The sequence below is a fragment of the Ictalurus punctatus genome, chromosome 19 (assembly GCF_001660625.3).
Source record: "Ictalurus punctatus breed USDA103 chromosome 19, Coco_2.0, whole genome shotgun sequence".
In the NCBI taxonomy this organism is placed as follows: Eukaryota; Metazoa; Chordata; class Actinopteri; order Siluriformes; family Ictaluridae; genus Ictalurus; species Ictalurus punctatus.
The window spans coordinates 7,707,097-7,726,059 of record NC_030434.2 but is presented as its reverse complement, the minus strand read 5'-3'; the positions used below and the strand labels follow the sequence as shown (position 1 = coordinate 7,726,059).

At 39.0% G+C, this 18,963-nt stretch overlaps 2 protein-coding genes across 5 annotated transcripts; one reads left to right on the top strand and one right to left on the bottom strand.

Moving 5' to 3' along the window:
* Positions 1-640: 640 nt before the first annotated feature.
* On the top strand, positions 641-10,321 carry rsph9 (radial spoke head component 9). 3 transcript variants are annotated; one of them, XM_053688436.1, is made up of 6 exons: positions 641-968; positions 4,157-4,325; positions 4,728-4,857; positions 5,174-5,320; positions 8,276-8,429; positions 8,624-9,105. In XM_053688436.1, exons 1-6 carry the CDS (start codon positions 742-744, stop codon positions 8,625-8,627), a joined length of 831 nt encoding a protein of 276 aa, XP_053544411.1. In that variant the 5' UTR covers positions 641-741; the 3' UTR covers positions 8,628-9,105. The 3 variants fall into 3 exon arrangements, with proteins under 3 accessions (XP_053544411.1, XP_017350407.1, XP_053544410.1); XM_017494918.3 differs by lacking the exons at positions 8,276-8,429; positions 8,624-9,105 and adding an exon at positions 9,617-10,321; XM_053688435.1 differs by having other exon boundaries at positions 8,276-9,109.
* mrps18a (mitochondrial ribosomal protein S18A) lies at positions 10,062-17,216 on the bottom strand. Of its 2 annotated transcripts, none has more exons than XM_017494920.3 (6): positions 17,032-17,214; positions 15,240-15,271; positions 15,031-15,135; positions 13,792-13,915; positions 13,340-13,415; positions 10,062-10,613 (listed from the first exon to the last, which is right to left on the bottom strand). In XM_017494920.3, exons 1-6 carry the CDS (start codon positions 17,174-17,176, stop codon positions 10,469-10,471), a joined length of 627 nt encoding a protein of 208 aa, XP_017350409.1. In that variant the 5' UTR covers positions 17,177-17,214; the 3' UTR covers positions 10,062-10,468. The 2 variants fall into 2 exon arrangements, with proteins under 2 accessions (XP_017350409.1, XP_053544412.1); XM_053688437.1 differs by lacking the exon at positions 10,062-10,613 and adding an exon at positions 11,851-12,863 and having other exon boundaries at positions 17,032-17,216.
* Between the last annotated feature and the right edge of the window lie 1,747 nt (positions 17,217-18,963).

The window sequence follows — 18,963 nt, the reverse complement described above, 5'->3', positions numbered from 1 at the left end:
CCAAAGGTGTTCAGTGGGGTCGAGGTCAGGGTTCTGTACAGGACACTCAAGATCTTCTACACCAACCTTCACACACCATGTCTTCATGGAGCTCGCTTTGTGTACAGGGACACTGTGATGCTGGAACGCTTTGTGCCTCTTAGTTCCACTGAAGGGAGACTGTAATGCTACAGCATACAAATACATCATGTTCAATTCTATGCTTTGGAGAAGAACCACATATGAGTGTGAGGGTGAGGTGTCCACATACGTTTGGCATCTATAGTGTATATGTATAGGTGTACATTACATTCTGCCAAAACTGTGGAATACACGTGTGCTTTTGTGTTATGGCTTTTCGTTTTTAATATGTACAAACATATTGCATATATATGTGGAATTTTAACTGTTTCTTCATAAAAATCTTTTAGATTAAAAAAAAACAAAAAACATATTAAGTCAACAAGGTCTAACGTGCACACAAGCCATAATAAGGACATTATCAGCGAGAATCTTAAAATATGCACACATATTCGAAAAAATAATAAAAATAAACAAATAAAAATAAAAATTCTACACAGCTAAAAACAAGCTCTGCTGTTACGACAGGCGCGCTTCCGTGTCGTGTTGCTACGGCAACTAGTATCCAGGAAGTTTGTTTACCGTAGCAACCACAAACACACTGTTACAGCTAGGAGGCTGCAAACTAGTGTTAACAGCTTCAGATTATTATAATCAGTACTTGTATATGAGCTAACAGAGATGGACTCCAGCACTTTGATGTATTCATTGGATTTAGTGTGTGGGAACGGGCTGACCCTGAGCACCGAGCAGAAGGCAGCTCTGCACACCTCTCTGCTCATTCTGAAGAGAAATTACAAATTCAACCGAGTCCTGTTTTGGGGGAAAATCCTGGGAATTAAAAAGGATTATTTCATTGCTCAGGGGGTTGGAGAAGATGAAATGAGGGACAGGAAGTGTTTATACAGGTAAGAAATACACTCATCGTTCACTTTAATAGGAACACCTGTACACATGCACATGTATACAGTTATCCAATCAGCCAATCATGTGGCAGCAGAACAATAAATAACATCATGCAGATACAGGTCAAAAGCTTCAGGTAATGTTCACATCTAAACATCAGAAAAGGTGTGATCTCTGTGACTGTGACCGTGCCATGGTTGTTGGTGCCAGAAGGGCTGGTTTGAGTATTTCAGAAACTGCTGATCTCATGGGAATTTCACACACAACAGTCTGTAGAGTTTACACAGAATGGTGCGAAAAACAAAAGACATCCCTTGAGCAGAAGGCCTGCAGGGTGAAACACCTTGTACACTTACTTTTACATTTATGGCATTTGTCAGCTGCCTTTATTCAAGGTGAATTACAGAAGTGCATTGAAGTCTCGATTAATAAATGCACCCTGATACTGGTTCATTTGGTTTGGTTACAGACTAAGAGTATTATCAGCCTAAAATCTTTGTTGCGGAGGTAATATAGTAAGAAAAGTACACAGATAACACAATATTTTTTTTTATGTATTTAAATAAAGTGCTAATTCAAATACTTCATGAAGAGGTAGGTCTGTAGTCATCATTTGAAGACTGCCAGTGACTTAGCTGTTCGGACATCTAGGGGAAGTTCGTTACACCACCTAGGTGCCAGAACAACAAAGGGGCTTCCTTGTACTTGGATGAGAGATGTTGATGAGAGAGATCAGAGGAGAATGACCAGCCTGGTTTGAGCTGACAGAAAGTCTATAATAACTAAAATATGCACTCTTTACAACCATGGTGAGCGGAAAAGCATCTCTGAACCCATGACCACGGACTCACCTGGAAAGTTGCAAAGGGTCAGGGTTAGGGAAAAAAAGACCAGGTGATTTGTTTAATAATCTTCAACTGCCCAGTTTGGGTGACTCTATGCCAATGATAGCCTCAGATCCCTGTTCTTGGCTGACAGGAGTGGAACCCGATGTGTTCTTCTGCTGTTGTTGCTCATCCACCACAAGATTCGATGTTTTGTTTATGCTGAGATGCTTTTCTGCTCACCACGGTTGTAAAGAGTGATTATATTTGTTACTGTTCCCTTCCTGGCAGCTCGAACCAATCTATACATTTTCCTCTGACCTCTCTCATCAATAAGGCTTATTTACTTGAAATACTGTTCCAGCATGACAATAACCCTGGTGCACAAAGCAAGCTCCATGAAGACATGATTTGTTAAGTTTGGAGTGGAAGAACCCAGCCACGTTATTAAATCTAGTGGAAAGCCTTCCCAGAAAAGTGGAGGTACTAGCCTTCTTAAGAGCACAGTGAAATCCATTATAACAGTGGAGAAAGTGGAGAAAATGTTCCACAACCCAGACACTAACAAGATCAGGCCAAACTGAGTGCTTGGGCAAGAAGGGCAATTGTTAAAGAAGTGTCCAAGAATCCAGCTACAACACTGAACGGATTACAGAGCTCACTGGCTGAAATAGGAGAACCTGTGCAGACCTCAACAATGTCATCAGCTCTTCACAGATCTGGCCTCAGATTCTAGTCCTGAGAAAAGCTAACATAAAGACATGCCTAGGGTTTGCTAGAAGGGCATGTAACAAAATCTGTGAGTTTTTCCAAAAGGATTTTGAGATATTTGGTCTAAATGCAAAGTATTGTGTTTGGAGTAATACAATCCAACAGCCAGGTAACACCTTTCCTACTACCAAGCATGGTGGTGGTAGCATCACAGGCAACATGGATATAGCCAAATCCAAGCTAATTGTTAGGGAGAACCTGTTCTAGTCAGCCAGAAATCTATGTCAGGGTTCTTTAATCTTATCTTCAAAGGGACAGTGAGGCTGCAGGCTTTCACTGCAGTCAAATAGGAGGCACACTTGATAGTTGAATGGAGACCAAGATGAACTGATTAAACAAGTGGAATCAGGTGTAGCTCCTGCTTGGTTGGAATGAAAGCCTGCAGTCACACCGGTCCTTTGTGGATGATTGAGGACCCCTTTAGGGCGAAAATTTACGATGTAACAAGACAATACGCAAAGGAATGGCTTGAGAAAAAAAGAGGTTTTGTTTTGAATGGCCAAGTCAAAGCCCAGACTTAAAACCACTTAAAAATCCCTGGAAGGACTCTCTAAATTGAGAGAGTGGGAGAAATTTTGTGTTGAGATATGGTAGATAGGGAGTAAGTGGGGATACTAATAAATTATGCAATATTTAGATTAATAGATGTTTATGTTTAAATTAATAGATTATCTGAGGACATCTGAAATTATATTTAATTTAATTTCTGCATCAGAAAGTAATCCAATTGTAATATACTGTAATTACATTTGAACACAGCAAAAAGAGACAAAAAAAATCACTGGGGGGGGGGGGGGGGGGGGGGGATGGTGTGTGGGGGGGGTACTTTCTGGAGGTACCGTATATTCATATAAGTGTACACAAAAGGCAATATATGATGTACTGTATGCATATATTATCTTTATGTCTAACCTCTGGCATTGGTCAGGGAAACGTCTGGATTTGTCTGCCAGTCAAATAAGCTTTTTGCCCTCCTTATTATATTATTTTCAGTAAACAGGCAACTCGTTTTTTTCTCTTGGATATACATGAACATGCATGTTTGTCTCCAGCTCCTTTACACCTACAATACCAGTCAAACATTTGAAACACACCTGCTCAATAGTACTAGATTTTACTGTTTTAGAATAGTCATAAAGACTTTAGTGCTATGAAATAACACATATGGGATTAAAACCCTAGTAGCCAAGAAGAATTTTAAGCAAAACAACCCTTTTACATTGCTAACAGCATTCCTGGTGAAGCTTTGTACTGTACATTGTAAACAGTTTCATGAAGGAACTTCTCGCTGGAGGCTTTTCCTAAAATTCCACAAATAAGCACTGCTTCTCCAACGTTCTAAATGAAAACTACTTGTTATGTGAAGCATAAAGTTTATAATTAGTTTATAATTATTAAAATGCTTTATTCAGAAATGGACAGAAACAAATGCCAAGTATAAACCGTGTCTTTAAGACAAGCAGACATATATATTCAATCTATTGAGTCCAAACTTTTGACTGGTCGTGTGTGTCTAAAAAACTCTTCACATAAATATCTTGCTGTAGGAGATATTTAAGGATATTTGTTAAAGGTTAACTTTGATTCTCATCTAGTTTTAACTGCATGGATTGGCACTTGCTCCCTCTCGCCACCGAGGCCCTGACAGCAGAGGTGGCTGTAGCAGCTCGGGGACGTTTTATGGGCGAACCATCACATGAATACCAGCACACTGTGATACGGCACCAAGGAGAAGGAGATAATGCTGTGGAGGAAGAAGTCATGGTGAGTCAGAGAAATGCTTGGGACAGTCACTAGCCAGCATACTCAGCCAGTAATAACACAGTCATATCAAACAATAGCGGATATGACATAAAAAAAAAAGTCTTGGATGACATTTTGACTTAATATTATCATTGTTGTATATTTACATAAGTCCTTTAAACTGGCAAATGGTTACAGAAACTGGTTCAGTTATGAAGTACGAACAATTCTAAATGAATGGTCCAATTTGTAAATCTGGAATCTGTAAAGAATTCAGTCCGAGTAAACATAAATTTGTGATAAACGAGGTGTTTACATTGTAATGTTTAGACTCAGGACATTGTGTGTTGAAGTATGATCTACAAGGCACTTTTAAATACGTGCTTGTTAATATGTTGCAGTGATGCTGTTTCTCCTCTGTAGGTGAAAGTGAGTGAAGAGAAGAGGCTAGCTGTGACTGTCTTTACCATCAATAATGAGGTGGCTGTTGTACCACGTGGCGCATACATTAAGAGCCCTAATGGCATTGTACAGACGAACCGCAGCTTTGAGGGTATGGTTACTGCATGACTTTCTGTCTTGTGAGTGTGTGTGTGTCTGTGTTTACTTTAGGAGATAGAATGCAGCTGTCTGTAAGTATTACAGTGACTCAGCTTTAGTACCTCTTTCTTCATGGTTTAGTTTAAGTAAGTTTTCAGAGTTTTCAGGAAAAATCGAACTGTTTCAAAACTAGTAGTACTGTAGTGTTAAGTTCTTGACCAATAACAATTCGTCATAATGTGTTAGTAATATGTGACAGTATTACGCAGGAACAATACAGGAAACAGTGTGAATAGTCCTTCATATAATTTTCGGTATTCTATCCTTAGGCCTGAACCCCACAGAGGCAGGAAAGTTGAACAATTATTTACACTTCTCTGAGCCCAAGAACCTGAAGAAGAAGTCCATTTTGGAACTGGCTGATCTGAATCCTTCCATTGACTTCTTGGATCCTCTAATCGATGACATTCCCAAAGGTGAAACTTTTAAAAACGCAATACATATACCAATGAGCCAAAACCATTGTGACCACTCACAGATGAAGTGAATAACGTTGATTATCTCTTAACAATGGCTCGTGTCAAGGTCAAGGAATATATTAGACGCTGAGTGAATAGTCAGTTCTCATAGTACACCCCCTCATGGCAATAGTATTCCAGGATGGCAGTGGCCTCTTTAAGCAGGATTATACACCCTGCCAAGCTGGATATGAACAAATGTATTCAGAAATCATTTGCATGAGCATTTACATAAATGTAAAGTGTAAATTACTTATTTTTTTATTATGTTTAGAACATTTAGCAGATGCTCTTATTTAGCAGAGTTAGAGAAGTGCTGGATGACTAGGCTGATGGAATATTTGGCACTTGTTTATTATTAATATTATATATTATTAAATATTTCTTGGCATAAAAGTGAGTCAAAATAACCTCTATTTTTGTCTTCCAAGCTTTAACCTGTTCGTTCATTTCATGCTCCCAGTTGTCTGTGCACGCAACCTTTTATGGAATTTCCAGGTGTCACTAAATGCAAATGCGCTTTGCACTTTATGGGTGATCAACCTAAACTGCATTGTATGCAAGTACAGTGATAATCAGCGTTGGTGAACCTTTTGTAAATCCGGCTGAAAATGTTAGTCCAGTTTGGCTTATGTAAATATTTACACACAACTTTACTAAACAATTGATAAATGAGGCACATTGTTCAAGAATTGGATTGAGGAACATGAAGAAGGTTCAAGGTGTTGCCCTGGCCTCCCAATTCCCCAGATCTCAATTAGTTTATGCATCTGTGGGATATGTTGGAACAACAAGTATGATCCGTGGCTGCTCCACCTCTCAACTTACAGGACTTAAAAGATCTGCTGCTAAGGTCCTGGTGTCAGATACCACAGGGCACCTTCGGAGACCATGACTTCAGAGTCCATGACATTACTCAGTACTTTACTCTTTTTAAAAAAAAATTTAGGTTCTAAATTAAGAATCACAGTAATACAATATCTGATAATTGAGTAGAACTTAAACAACTTGGTATCCAGTACACATAACTCTGAAGAATGGGGTGAATGATGATCCTGTGTGCAGTTTGAAGTCAATCGAAGAGATGATGATGACAGTCAAATGGCACTAATGGCCAAGAGAAATGTGATAATGGATTAAATATGTCAATGATCAGTGAACATTTTTGCTCTGTGTAGCAGGAACACTCCCATCTGTTGAGTGATGTAAATTGGTAACTGGCCGATCCGAGACACAACGGAGGCATAGTACTGTGAACTGTGATTCCATTGTTCTCTCTTTTTCCATGTCCATTTTGTTTCCCATAAGAGATGAGCAATAATTCAATCATTCTTTCCCACATATTTTGGTGGTTCTCTTGACACAACCACGAACATGGAGACAACCATGAAAATCCATTATTCCTGTTATTTAACTTTCACTGTGTCTGGCAAGGAAAACTACTAAAACTCATAGTCAGACTAGGTGGTGGTTTTGCTGATGAGTGCTCATATTGTGGTTTATGAGTGGGGAATGAGGTCCAGTCTGAATGACTTTCAACTTGTAGTTTGCCTTTACTTGAAGCTTCTTCTCATTCCATGGAATGTTTTGCTCATATTCCTAAGCCAGATGGAATCTTAATAGTATAGTATGGCAGGGAAATCCCTGGAGTCCTTGGAAAAGACAGAAGCATGGCTCCCATCCATGGTGGGAACTCTATATATTAGTAATATCTATATAAATCTATATCATAGGGAACTTAGCAAGCTATCACTCAACGTGACTGCTGTTTCTAGCCATTATGAGTTCTGCAGTGAAGTCTAGGCATATATTTACTCCAAAATCTCATCTGTTCCAGTCACCACCCATACACTGAAAATGCCAAACTGACAACTCTGTGAACCAGTGCCATATTTTGAATGCCTTCCATTATGATATAGGATTACTTAATAAATAAAATATTTAAGGAATTCCCTAAAGCAAGTCTTTGGGCTTCTATTAAAAAATACTGCACTCGGACATTGGATCACTGCACTGAAAGTTAACATGAAAAAATGGCCCTGACACTTGGCCTTGGCCTGGTATTTCATTTGCTTATTTAGAACACACTTTCTCTGGTCCTCATCCCTCAAAACTGTTTTTGCACTTTTTTCTTAAGAAGAACAAATATTTCTTACATTTCCCATGCAGACAAAAACATGTTCTTAAAGTGAATGGGTTCATCTGGATGCTTTCCCATTTGCTTATCCAGGAGTTCCAAAGGTCTGATGTCACATAAAAGTACAATGAACTAATTTATTACTAACTAACTAATTAATTAATTTTTGTCAGGAGATTTTGACATTCAATTGACCCTGATACATAGGAAATATACACTCACTGAACACTTTATTAGGAACACTATACTAATACTAGGCAGGGCCTCTATTTGCTCTCAAAACAGCCTGAATTCTTTGTGGCATGGATTCCACAAGATGTTGGAAACATTCCTTTAAGATTCTGGTCGATGTTGACATGATTGCATCACGCAATACCTGCAGATTTTTCAGGTGCACTTTCATGCTGCAAATCTCCAGTTCTACCACATCCCAGTGGTGTTCTACTGGATTCAGATCCAGTGACTGGGATGGTCATTGAAGAACACCGAACTCACTGTCATGTTCATGAAAAGTCATGAGATGACTTTTGCTTTGTGACATAGTGCATTATCATACTGGAAATAGACATGGTGCACATGGTTAGCAACAATACTCACATAGTCTGTGCTATTGAAGTGATGGGTGATTGATATTAACAGGCCCACAGTGTGCCAAGAAAACATTCCCCACACCATTACACCACCTCCACCAGCCTGGACTGTTGACACACCCTTAGATTCATGGATTTATTCTGTTGGTGCTAAATTCTGACCCTACCATCTGTGTGCCTCAGCAGAAATCAAGATTCATCAGACCAGGCTATGTTTCTCCAGTCTTCATCTGTACAGTTTTGGTGAGCCTGTGCCCGCTGTACCCTCAGCTTTCTGTTCTTGTCTGACAGAAGTGGAACCTGATGTGGTCTTCTGCTGTTGTAACCCATCTACCTCAAGGTTCAATGTGTTGTGCATTCTGAGATGCTTTTTTGCTCACCATAATTATACAGAGTGGTCATCTGAGTTACTGTAGCCTTTCTGTCAGCTCAAACCAGTCTGGCTATTCTCTGTTGTCCTCTCTCATCAACAATGCATTTCCACCTGTAGGACTGATGCTCACTGGATGTTTTTTCTTTATTGCACCATTCTAGGTAAACTCTATAGACTGTTGTGTGTGAAAATCCCAGGAGATCAGCAGTTAAGGAAATACTCAAACCATCCGTTTGGCACCAACAAACATGCCAAGATCAACATCATAGAGATCACATTTTTTCCCTATTCTGCCAGCCCGTATCTGCATGATTTTACACATTGCACTGCTGCCACACGATTGGCTGATTACATAATTGCACAAATGAGTAGGTGTACAGGTGTTCCTAATAAACTGTTCTGTGAGTGAATTTAATAATGCAAAATTAGGGTAGGTAATGTTTATTTTACATGTGGCATTCATTTTTAAGGGTTACTCTGGCAATACGTCAGCCAGAGCCTGTGTACATGGCATACACATAAAAAAAATTACTCCTTACAAAAAAATAAATAAATTCACACTCAACCTGAAAAGACTTTCCACCTTGGATTTCTCCTTTTATTTATTTATTTATTTATTATTTATTTATACTTTGACCAAAATGCATGGATTCATGGTAGGAAAGTCCAGTTACATAGGACATAAACAAATTCCATACACAGTGAATTTGTTGATATTTACGGTTCAAATACTTATGCTTATTTATCATGTATCACCTCACTCTTTACGTCAGGCTCTCTGCTGGAGCTTTGACAGCGAATTTCGATCTTGGCATAATTCTTCTTTCCTATAATTCTATTATAATTCCATAATTCTTCAATCTGTTTTTACTTCAGACTCTTCCTCCTTTTGTTGCATCATTGCACTATTGCTTTTAAACATCTGTTGGAAGGATATCAGTGCATTATGAGATAACTAGTCACCAAAAAGCACATGATCCTTATTTCCTGATAATGCATTGGTTTCTGCTTGCATTTTCCAGGAATTGTGGTAGGTCTTGTTTCACTCAACTGCCACATCAGTATTTCGATTCTGGTCAAGTAAAAGTGCCTTTGTGAAATTGGAACGGATTCGAAAGCAGCACTGACACTCATTCACAATGTTCTGTGCACAGGATCGTGGAGTTTGCAGTTTGAGCATGGCAGCAGGGTTTGCGTAATCCGAAGTCTGCTGTGGTTTGGTCTGACCTTCTTCCACGTGCCTGTAACCTCCCAACATGGTTACATCTACATAGGAGACGGCCTCAAGAACATGGACCTGCCTTTCATGATGTAGAGGGATTAAAATCACACCAGTCTGTGTAAATGTCTTATTCTTGTGATGAGCTTTTTTGTAAGTGTACAGAAAAAAGGTAAAGTGTTAAAGCTGTCTTGTCAGTTGAACTTCCCACCCCATTCATATGTACATCCAACATCCATTCACTCACACACCCCTCTTCCACACATTCACTCACACATTCACTCACACACCCCCTTATCCACATTCACTCACACACCCACTTACACACTCCCTCATCCACACATTCACTCACACACATACACTCATAGCAGCTGTTTCAGTGCGGTACACAAAGCCACAACTTTTTATTTGGAGCATTTGTAGTTCGGGAAGCTAGGGCCAGCTTCCCACAGACACAGAACTTGTAACAGTAACTGAGGTGACTGTGAAGGCATATTAAAGACAAAAAATATGTGTTGAGTATGATTCATTCATTTCCAGGGAAGTTATGTCAGATTCAGTTCTCACAGTTTAACAGATTCTGTCAAAAGTGTGTGTGTGTGTGTGTGTGTGTGTGTGTGTGTGTGTGTGTGTGTGTGTGTGTGTGTGTGAACAAGCAGCCTGAGCACCATCAAAAGCAGCATGTCCTGGCCATGAAAAAAACCCAATAATTATCAGTTTGCAGATCTCTGTAGGTTCCAGCTGTTCTGATTACACTGACGCCTTTATTGTTGCAACTGGAAATGCGTCAGTGTTTTGTGTACAGTGGCTTAGGGCTGTATCTGATGTTGTCCTTGAGAGCTGGATGTCCCACAGGCATACGAATCTTACACCACTTCATCCCTTTCCTGTAGATGGGCTTCACCGATTTCACAGAGTAACGAGTCAGGTACCTTTATTAAAAAAAAACAAAAAAAAAAAAAACATCATCATCAGATTCAAGTCAATACTAAGTTCATCACAGCTCTGCCACTTACACCAATACAGTTGCATTCTTTGTATACATTTTTAAGTTTAAACATTTAACTTGCCTGTTTGGACTTAAAAATCTTAAGAAACCATAACCTAATAAAAACCTAGCTACTATAGTTCCTCACAAACAGAAGCACGTATCCATTCACTGTCAGATGTACCAGCATCCTGTCATTCCAAGTATATACTACCACACTATATGGCCAAAAGTATGTGGACTGATTATCACACCCATATGTGGTTCTTCTCCAAACTGTTGCCACTAATACGCAGTTGTAAGGATTGTCTTTGTGTGCTGTAACATTACAGTTTCCTTCACTGGAACTAAGAGACCCAAATCTATACCAGCATTAAACGTCCCTGTGCACAAAGCGAGCTCCATGAAGACATGGTGTGTGAAGGTTGGAGTAGAAGAACTCGAGTGTCCTGCACAGAGTCCTGACCTCAACCCCACTGAACCCCTTTGGGATGAACTGGAACACCGACTGCACCCCAGACCTCCTCAGTACCTGATCTCACTAATACTCTTGTAGCTGAATGATCACAAATCCCCACAGTCACGCTCCAAAATCTAGTGGAAAGCCTTCCTAGAAGAGTGGAGGTTATTATAACAGCAAACACAGGGAGACTAAATCTGGAATGGGATGTTCAAAATGATATATGGGTGTGATGGTCAGGTGTCCACAAACTTTTACCCATATAGTGTATGTCTCTGCCTCTCAAGAACTTCTGTACCAACCAGGTCCTCCAGTCTGGGTCTACAGGGGGTCCCAAAGACTGGCCATGCATTTAGGTGTCTTTCCACAGGAGGAACCTGGACTGTTTAAGTTCTAGTTTTTTTTTTAAGTTCATGCTGTAGGTTAGGTATTTTGTGGAACTCACAAGACTTGAGTCACCATGCTATTGCTTCAAAACAGCTGTTTTAAAGGATATCCATGCATCACTGGATATCTAGTCATCCAAAAGCACATCATCTGTTTTTTTTCCAGTAAATGTATTAGCTTATTTGCTTAAATTTCCCAGATATTGTTGGGAAATCAGTGTTCTCTAGAATGCACTGATAACACAAAAAGGATTCTCCATAGGCTTGCATTCACACTTAGAGTGGGGGAAATAAGTATTGAACACGTCAGCATTTTTTTTCAGTAAATATATTTCCAATGAGGTTATTCACATGAAATTTTCACCAAACATCAGTATTAATTCAAGAAATCCACACATATAAAGAAATCCAAACATTAATCAGCTGCAGTATTCAGGTGTGATTTTGGCCCATTCTTCTAAACATATTGTCTTTAATTTTTTATAATATTCTATTTTTTTTTATTATAATTTCTTGTTCAATTGGATTCGAGTCAGGCGATTGACTGGGCCCTTCTAACACCTTGATTTTTTTTCTCTGAAACCAATTGAGAGTTTCCTTTGCTGTATGCTTTGTATCGTTGTCCTGCTGGAAGGTCCACCCATATCTCATCATCATCCTGGTGGATGGCGGCAGATTGTTCTCAAGAACCGTCCGGTAAAGAGCTCTATTCATCGTTCCTTCAATTATATGAAGTCTGCCAGTACCATGTGATGAAAAACAGCCCCACACCATGATGCTTCCACCTCCAAACTTCACTGTTGGTGTAGTGTTTTTAGGGGGATGTGCAGTGCCATTTCTTCTCCAAACATGGTGTGTAGTATGACAGCCAAAAAGTTCAATTGTGCTCTCGTCTGACCAGACTACACTCTCCCAGTGTTTCATAGGCTTGTCCAAATGAGTTGTAGCAAACTTTAAACGAGATTCAACATGCCTTTTCTTTAGTAATGGAGTCTTGCGGGTGAGCGTGAGCAGTGGAGTGCATTGCCTATTGTTTTCTCTGTGACGATGGCACCTTCTGCCTCCAAGTGTTTCTGGAGCTCTTTCCGAGTGGTCCTTGGCTCATGGGCTACTCTTCTGACTATTCTCCTGACTCCCTGGTCAGAAATCTTGCAAGGAGCTCCTGTGCGTGGCCGGTTGATGAGAGAGTGATGCTTCCACTTCCCAATGGTGCATACTGGAAGATTCAGAAGTTTTTAAACACGTCTGTATTCGATTCCATCAATATGTTCCACAACAATATGGTTGCGAAGGCCTTGGGAAGAGCTCTTTGCTTTTACCCGTCATGAGACGTTTCTTGTGTGACACCCTGGTAACGGAAAGCCCTTTTAGAGACCATCAATTTACAAACCCAGCTGATATCAATTTGCACAGATAGGAAGTATAATTACTAACGGATTTCAGCTGATTCCCTGCCTTGGAGAACTGCTTTTTTAAGCCTGTTCAATACTTTTTTCCTGTGTCATTCTATTTTATTACACATAACTTTATTTATGCACTTTAATGTTGTGAATTCTTTATATTTGTGGATTTCTTGAGTTAATACTGATGTCTGGTGAAAATTTCATGTGAACAGCCTCATTGGAAATATATTTACTGAAAAAAATGTTGAGGCATTCAATACTTATTTCCCCCACTATAACTCATTAATGTTGTTAACACTGCTTGGTTAAAAGCAAGCTTCACAGCATGTTTCCAAAATCATTTTGTTTTTATGCAAGTGCTTTATTCACCCAGAGGAACAAACCAATGAAGTCTTTAGGGTGTTGGATGGAACATACATACCTGTTGAGTGGCGGGTTGGGTTTGGGCTTTGGTACGTGGCCTTCAGGAAGATGTGGTCTGTGGTCTGGGAGGAGACCTGGAGCAGTAAGAAAGAAGCAATAGAGTAGAGTAGCTCCTTTTTCACTCTGATAACACGTTCACTTCAAACTAGAAGTCTGATATAGCATTATATCTGCCAAGAGAGCCTTCAGGAATGAGAGATTTGTGCTTTCCAGTTTCTCAAAAACAGGCTTGACATGTTACAATGTTGTTATGTTATACCTTTGTAGGTTACAAAACTGACTGGAATTTAATGAAAAGTCAAATGCATTTAATTCTGATATTGAATGTGTGTGACAAACGTCCTTGATTCTGATCTTTTCTTTTACAATAGTTGGCACAAAACATGTATTTCCCGACGCTGTGTAGCCACACACTGTCATTCACTACCTAAAGCCAGTGATGTTACAGACCTGCTCGATGGGCCATCTGCACACATATGGCGATCTTGCGATGTTCCTGAGCACAGAGGCCAGTGATGCGTCTTGGCAACATCCCTCCATCTGAACGAATGAACTGACTCAGTAGTAAAACATCCTATAGATTTAGAAATGGTAGAAGAGTGGAGCTCATTAATCAAAATTGTAGAGTACAACATCAGAAATATGACAAATGACAAATATGCTTATCCTACACAAGGACATGGGGGATCCTGGAGCCTATCCCAGGGGACGCGGGGGACACCCTGGACGGAGTGCCAACCCATTCACACACTACGGACAATTTAGAGAAGCCAATCAGCCTACATCGCATGTCTTTGGACTGAAAAGGAAAGGAAACCAGAGTACCCGGAGGAAACCCTGAAGCACAGGAAAAACATGCAAACTCCATGAGTTTCCATGGTGGAAGCGCGAATAAACCCTCCAACCCTGGAGGTGCAAGACAAACGTCCTAACCACTAAGCCACCATGCCTGCCTATATAATGTATAAAACAAATTACACAATGGTTTTGTTTCTCCATTTATAGAGTCCCCAGGATCTCCATACAATAGATGTGGCTAGCTAGTATCGGGCTGCTAATACCATTTTTTTCAGCTTTAAAAAAAGACTCCATGTTAGAATAAAGCTGCTCAGGTCCTGTTTTTCTTAAAAGCCAACGTGTGAGGTATACTTAGTGGGGAGGTTGTGGGAAGGAGAAGACTGGTCACTGTTTTCACTGCAAAACTATAAAAATGGACTTAGCTACTCAGGTAAAATTAGCGGTAGAGCTTCTACAAAGGTATACAAAACCTTGAAACAAATATGCAATTTACTATTTGTGCTAGTAGAATTACTAATTGACAAAAACCCCCCAGGAACGGTAATGAATAAACAGTGTGTGCTGCTTTGATTTACACCAAGGTGTCGTAATTGTAGTTCTACGGAACCGATGCTGTATACAGGGACAAGTAATAAACCTGATCTAGCTCATGAACAGGCTGGATGAGGTGGATAAAGAAAAAATTACAGCGAGTAGGTTAGCGGGGTCTCAAGACTAGACGTGAGAAACACTGCTTTGAGCAACAGTAAAAGGAGAATTGTTTCTGATTTGACAACATTACTCCGTCAGCCCCATTAAAAGACAGCTTTTCCCTTTAGAGAGTGTTCTGGGGAGTGTGAATACTATGAGTCTTGTGAATTTGCTTGAAATCACTCAACTCATAGCACTTACTGTGTATGTGTACTTGTTCTGGAGGTTCCATCGGTAAATCGGACATTTAGCGGTTGGGTTAGGAGGTTGCGGACTCTCGGGTGCAGCCACTGTCAGACCCTCAATCTAGGAGTAAAACAAACAGCTGAAAATCCACTGCTGAAAAACGATACAAAACACCAGTTAATAAATAAAAGAAAACAAAACAAAATGCATTTGTGAAGACCTACCACTGTAGTTTTCCCCTCCTGCTTCTCCACCACTGAAAAAAACAACAACAAAAAAGACAAACATTACCCAAATCAGTTTAGTGCAAACTCTTGCATCAGGATGAACATGAATCAACACAAGACAATTTCCAAGTTTTCTTTAAAACGGATCATGGTGAGATTCTAGATGAGTCCAGACACACACTGGGATTGGTGACTCCAAATTACCATCAACTGGAATGTTTTTTGGAAGGTAGAACAAAACTGGAGAACATGACCCTGACCCTGGAGCTGTGAATCAGCATCACAATCCCTTGACCACATTATTGGATCACTCATTTATTTGTAGAAAATTACAATCCTGATGTGGCCGCACATATGAATATAAAGTGAGATTTTACCCTGCATTATCCCATTACTGCCAATTTAACCAATTTAAACACCATTTCTTTTGATTTACTTTCTCCGACAAATGGGCTGTGAGTGAAGACAGTGCAGAAACTTTTGAAAACAATTTTGAAGAGATTCGACTGGTTTCAGGTTCATCAACGATGGGGATTTAGTGACCTGAAGGTTGGAAGTTAAAATGCCAGTACTGAGAATTTACACAGCCAGTAACGCAAATCTGTGTACTTAAAAACAAGAGCAGTACCAAATGACTTTTTCTTCCTTCGAGTGACGCAGAAAGGTTGGCGTTTGAATCATCATCTGTTTTTCCTTTTCTACATAAGACTGTTCAGCGAGTTCAGAGCTAGCAAAAGTGCACGCTTGGATCCAAAGTCAGTTGCGTAAAAGCAACCGCAAAACCAATACATGTAAAGTTGAGCAAGATGTTGACAGTTTTACTCCAACTAGGGCTGGGTGATATATAAATATAGTACTGATATCATTATAAATGTTTTCACGATACACTTTTCTGAGATATTTTTGGTATGGTGATGTATTTTTTTTTTTTTAAACATTTTTAATAATTACATAATAAATGGTACTGAACGGATACTGTTGAGCTGACATCATTTAAAAAAAAAAAAAAAAAAAAAAAAAAAAAACTATCTTTGCCATTGTAGGCATTAAAGAAAAGTATCGTGAAACTCAGTTTAACATTTTTTTGTTTATTTTACTACTGTTTTGCGGACAGTTTGTTAGCTACATTACATATCGGCATACGCGTTGTGTATCATAGAAATGTCCTCAAGTATCATGATATGATATTTCCACCAAATCGCCCAGCGCGTCTATTTGTGCTAGTCTCTAGTCTCAGGGTGAAAAGTTGGCTTTTAATTCACAGGAAGGGTAAGAGTGTGCACAAGTGGCACAAGCCACACTCGTTTATTTTAAGTGTATAAATAAAATCTTCACTTTTACACACTATGTTCAATTTTAATGTTGAACCCTTTAGATATTGTGTATGCACTCACATCTACCACTGTTACACAACATGCTCAAATACCGCTCTTGATTAAAAGCAGACTTATACATAGGTTATATTCTAAGTGGTGCTAATACTCAGGATTAATCTGAATTTAATATTAAAAGTAAACTGTGTGAGAGTGTAAACAGCTGTATATGTGTGATGATAACAGATCTGATGGTGATTTTCCATGCAGAAAGTATTGAGGAACATTCAACCATCCAACATTTAATCGGATAAGGTTTAGATTTGACATGTAAACAGCACATTCTCACATAGTGCACAGACAGGATATGAACTAACTTTTGTGCAGTTTGAGATTCAGTCTGACATTGATCGTTTGCACCATGCACATGTGTCTAACTGAACAGGTTAAATAAATAAACAGCTCATAAAACTTACCTTGCCGGATACCACGACTCGACGTGCAGCCGAAAAACGACAGCTGGGGTCCATTTAATAACCTCGGTATTAAACTGTTGTTGATAGCACAGTGGACGGCACTGAGCGCTGTCCTTACAGACTTCATCACACAGAGCGCCGCCATGTTTCTCACGACCTTCACTTCCTGGTTGTAGCGAATTTCCGCGTCATCAAAGGGGCGTGTCGTTAGAGTTAATTCCCCGCCCACTGGCTCCGAACCCAATTTATGGACATATTTTCATACAAGTGCTGCATTTTTTTAAATTTTATTTTATTTTATTTTATTTTAATTCTTGCGCTGTTATATAAATTTTTTCTTAGACTTTGGTTTTACGTAAGCAACTAGTCATTTCGTCATCATTTTAGTTTTTCTCCTTACTAAAACATTTGTAATTGTTTTTAATTACTTCATTTAAAATAAATAAATAAATAAATAAAAATAAAGAAAAGTAATAATTTTGGAAGCTTCACATTAGGGCCTGTTGATACAACAATGATTGGTTCACAGTGATTCTCTCTGTGTTATGAAATCAGTGAAATTCCTCTCAAATATCCTCCATCTAGCCTCGTATTGTGGTCACGTGACTGTTTATCACCGTTCAGAGTGGGAGAAGTGCAAAGACTCCTCTACACAACCTACACAAATAATCTTGTAAAAGTGAAATCACATCTTCTAACCCCACAGTCTGCACTTCACATCATACACTGATATTAATCAGTAAATTAGTCATCTTTCACCAAGACATGTGAGCAAGCACACATTAAAGCTGGATATCTGAATCCCTAATCATATGATGATAATAACAGCAGGCTGTCACAACACAATCTACTCAATTACTCAAAATGCAACTAGTGAATACACAGCGATTTTAAATTCCCTAGCTACATAGAGTGCTGCAAAAACGAGTCCTAACACCCGGAAATTAGTTAGCATCTTAGCACTTTGGGGTTTTTCAGTTAAAGGCCTGAAATAAGATCTGTGATTAACATAAGCTCAAGAAACGTTCATGTTTTATTCTACAACATAAAATACATTAGTAATACCCCAAAGACGGTTGATAAGAAGTAGCTAAATGGGACTACAGAGGTTGTCGATGACATTAAACGCCATCACGCCAAGCAGGAAAACTCATCTATTACATCCTCGTTGTGTTTATACTTGCGCTCTTGCAAGCTACTCCAACTCAAACTTTGAAACTTGTAGATTTATCATTTTATATTATTTACCAATTGTAGTGTTTTTTTTTTAAACAAATTATAGTGCTATAAACCTTAGTAGTGGTAACGTTGAAGTCATGTGACCAGGATGTAGTTCGTTTATAGCCTACGTTTAGCTTTTTACTTCTGGCGATTGTATTTAGGCTTCAAAATTCATAAAAGTTGTGTTCATTTGTGAAGATTATCTTGATGAATGAAAAAGTGTAAGAAGCATAAACTTTTGTTGGACACAGAGTTTATTTTCTGCAATAATCCAAAAGCCAATGGAAAAATCCCATTGGCTTTTTGTCAAGGGAACAAGGGTGATGCTAACTTCCAGGCTGACCTACAAAAATACGTCATCCCTGCAGTACTCTATGCCTATACCTAATGAATTTGGTCTTGTCATGCAGACGGGCCTTCTTACCTGAAATTCTAAATATGACATTTACTGTAACTTCTTGAAAACAATCTTTCCAATTTGTTGAAAAGCAACATTAAATACTCATTAAATGTCCTATAGTCAAAGCATTCATCTCAAGTAACAATGTATCTACTTATACTTTAGCCACAAGATGGGACTTCAGATCTCACCTGAAAGAACTTTGGTGTTTGACAATAGTTTTGAGAATTAAAAAATAAATAAATAAAATGGTCTAATTAAGTTGTACTTCTCATATCAAAGTTTGTTCAGTCCACCATATCTATGGAGTT